General features: G+C 39.9%; 1 protein-coding gene across 1 annotated transcript in view; it reads right to left on the bottom strand.

The window, feature by feature from the left end:
• Positions 1–2,451: 2,451 nt before the first annotated feature.
• Positions 2,452–3,583, bottom strand: part of LOC106875530 (lithocholate 6-beta-hydroxylase) — a 43,832-nt gene continuing 42,700 nt past the window's right edge. Inside the window, exon 13 of the mRNA XM_014923726.2 lies at positions 2,452–3,157. Within this exon, the coding sequence (XP_014779212.1) occupies positions 3,071–3,157 (87 nt within the window). The 3' untranslated portion in view covers positions 2,452–3,070. The remainder of the gene's footprint in view (positions 3,158–3,583) is intronic.

The following is a 3,583-nucleotide window of genomic DNA, read 5'->3' on the forward strand; positions in this document are numbered from 1 at the left end:
CTTAATGAATTCTTTATACTGAAATATATATTGAAGAAGATAAATATGTTCTTTTGAATTTATACGTTTTTGCGTCGTAACTCCTTTATTATTATTTATATATATATATATATATATATATACGACGGGTCTCTTTCAGTTTCCGTCCACAAAGATTTGGTCGGCTCGAGGCTATACTAGAAGACACATGCCCAAGGTGCCACGCAGTGGTACTGAACTCGAAACTATATGGTTGGGAAGCAAACTTCTTGCTACACACCCATTCCTGCGCCTATATATTTCTATTTTTTTACATACCTTAGGGCAGCGAGCTTCCAGAATCATTAACGCGCCGGGAAGGGTTCTTAGCAACATTTGGTCTATGTGTTCGGAGTTCAAGTTCTGCCAAGGTCGACTTTGCCTTTGACTTTTTTGGGTGGTCGATAAAATAAGTACTAGATGAGCACTGTAGTTAATGTGATCGACAACTCCATCTCCTTCCCTGAAATTGCTGGCGGAATTGTTAACATTTGCATAGCCTCAGCACCACGAATGCCCAAAGCTCATTAGCTCTACGCTGACACCATTAGCTCCAAGATGCTGTACAATGCCATCAAGGCCATTTACGGCCCTTCCAGTAGTGGAACAGACGCACTGATGTCCACTTATGGCTCAACACTCATCATAGACAAAGAATAAATCAGGGTAAGATGGGAGGAGCACTTCAACCAGCTCTTAAACCGGCCATCCATTGTCGAATAGGAAACATTGCAGCAAATACTTCAGCTGCCTATACCCAAACACCTTGACCTGTCACCAAGTGTAGAAGACTGCCATAAAAGAAATGAACGGTGGCAAAGCTTCATGAGCAAGTAGAACCTTTTCAGAACTGTACAAGGCACTTGGTGCCACAGCTTTCAGTTTATTCCATGAGATCTTTGAAAGGAAGAGAGTATACCTGCTGACTTCCGAGACGCCACCATAATTACACGCCGCGAAAACAAAGGAGCTAAATCACACTGGAAATTACAAGGGCATTTCCTTGCTTTCCACTGCTGGAAAAATTCTGGCCCGCATCCTCTTTAACAGGTTCATCACCAACGTCTCTGGGAACAACTTTCCCGAAGCCCAGTGTGGCCTCTGCTCTGACCACAGCATCGTAGACATGGTGTTTTTTGTGTGTCAAGTCAAGGAGAAATGTATTGAACTGTTGAATTTGTACTCTATGTTCATAGACCTGGCCAAAGTTGTCGACACGTTCAATGGGGAAGCTTTGTGGACCATCCTACCTAAGTTGGGCTGTCCATACAAGTTCATCACATTAATAAGACATTTCCATGACAATACGACAAGTCAAGTTCTTTGCAATGATAAGTGCCCCAACACTTTAAAAATTCTCAATGGCGTGAAACAAGGTTGTGTACTCGCCCCCGTCTTATTCAATTTGTTCTTACACAGGTCCTATTTTCCACAATGAAAGACCTATCCCTGCACATATACATCAAATATCACTCAGACGGCTCTGGTTTTGACCTTCATCGACTTTCTGCTCGAATCTTGACAGTGGAAAAGCTTATAACTGAAGCCTTATTTACAGATGGCTCTGCCCTTATGGCGCACAAAGAAAATCCCCGGTAGACCATTGTTGATCGCTTTGCAGAAACATCAAAGCTCTTTGCACTAACCATCAGCTTTGAGAAAACGGAGGACCTAGACCAAGCATAGGCCTCACACCATCGGTACATCAAACAGCTGGAACATTGTCACACAAGGGCACTGTGCAGGATCATGGGCATTCACTGGCGATTCAGTGGGACAAATCGAGAAATATTGGACAGAGTTTGTTCGACAAGCATTGAGCCAATGTTGCTGAAGGCTCAGTTACACTGGACTGGCCATGTCATAAGAATGACTGACAACCGTGTACCCAGCAGCTGCACCCAAGTAGCTGTTGTACGCAAACAAAGAAGTCCTGAGGTGCAAAGACACTCTGAAAAGTAACCTCAAATGGGGCGGCATTACACCATGCGAACTCAAAGCCTCTGCCGCAAACAGATCAGCATAGAGGTCTCTCACCTCACGGGTAACAGCTACCTTCGAAGAGAACCGGCGACAGCGTCTCGTTGCTGCAAGAGAAAGATGTCACACGGCAGCATCCGCCTCAATCCAGTCAAGAGACTATCGCTGTGACATCTGTGGGCGCCTGTGTGCCCCCAGCTTTGGATTGCAGAACCACATGAGGACACAGGCTTCTCTGTCGTCATCAGACACCGATGAACTACCTGCCATATATATATATATATATATATATATATATATTATACATACGTACGTATGTGGATAGATAGATAGATAGATAGATAGATAGATAGATAGATAGATAGATAGATAGATAGATAGACACATCACCTACTTTTACCATACTGCTGTTATTTCTAATTTGAATAGCAAATGAACAATGGAAGACGGCTACTTAATGAAATCTCATGCGCAATGAGAAAATCAGATATGAGATAAATTTTATTTCATTTCAAAGAAAAATAGATATTGGGCTCCTGTGTTGTAACCCTATAAATCACATAGCCGGTTTTATCTTGTAAGAAAGAATATTAATGGAAGCACATTTGGTAAAAGGTATTGAATGGTAATAACAATATGAGGATATGGTACCAAATTGTGCGCTTAAGCGCATAGTTTGTAGAAAGATGATGATTATGTGTGTGTAAGTATTGTGTGCGCGCGCGCGCATGTGTGTGTGAAAGAGAGGATGAGAAATAACAATGTGTGAAGTAGTAAATATAAGAAAGACAAAATGAAAATAGTAAAACGCATGAAACAAAAGCATTAAGAATTACTACTAAAATAGAAGTTTATTCACATTTGTAATGTCAACTGTAGTAGATTTGCTTTTAATATTCAATAGAATATATACCAACAAAAAATCATTGTTAGATGAAAAGGAAACATTATTAAAAAAATTATCGTTATATTTTCGAATTTTATAATGACGCGCTAATTTTGTTTTATTAGATTACTTTTCCAATTAAAGATTAAATCGTATATAAATTTACAAAAGGTGCAGTACTTCAAATTACTTATTTAGTCGTCGTTCAAACTTCACCCAGACGCCATTTTTGACAGTTGCCAGTAAGAAATTGTTGCCTAATACAAGAGGGTCCTGGAATAGAGAAATCGATATGTTGTTAAATCATATGACAATCTATTGTTTTATACATATGCTGTAGAAAACTTTTTTAATAAAAGGTTTTAGATAAATCTCCACTCTTCACTTCGCTTTCAAGTAGATGTATATAGTTTGGAACCCACAAATTGGAGGTCGTTGTGTTAAAATGATTTCAAAAAATTTATTACAACCAGCATTAACAGGCTTCGGGGTGCAAGGCAATGGAGAAAAGCAGCTGCAAATATACCACCTGTACTGACCTGAAGTTCTCATACTTGCAACATCTGTGACCTTCTTTGCAAATCGTTGGTAGGACTTAAATGTCACATTCGACATAAGCATTATGACTGACAAAAAAGAGTACGTTGTCGAAGCTTCATACATCGGAACTGACGAGATAGTCCGTCATACATAAATATA

The sequence above is a fragment of the Octopus bimaculoides genome, chromosome 26 (assembly GCF_001194135.2).
Source record: "Octopus bimaculoides isolate UCB-OBI-ISO-001 chromosome 26, ASM119413v2, whole genome shotgun sequence".
Classification (NCBI taxonomy): Eukaryota; Metazoa; Mollusca; class Cephalopoda; order Octopoda; family Octopodidae; genus Octopus; species Octopus bimaculoides.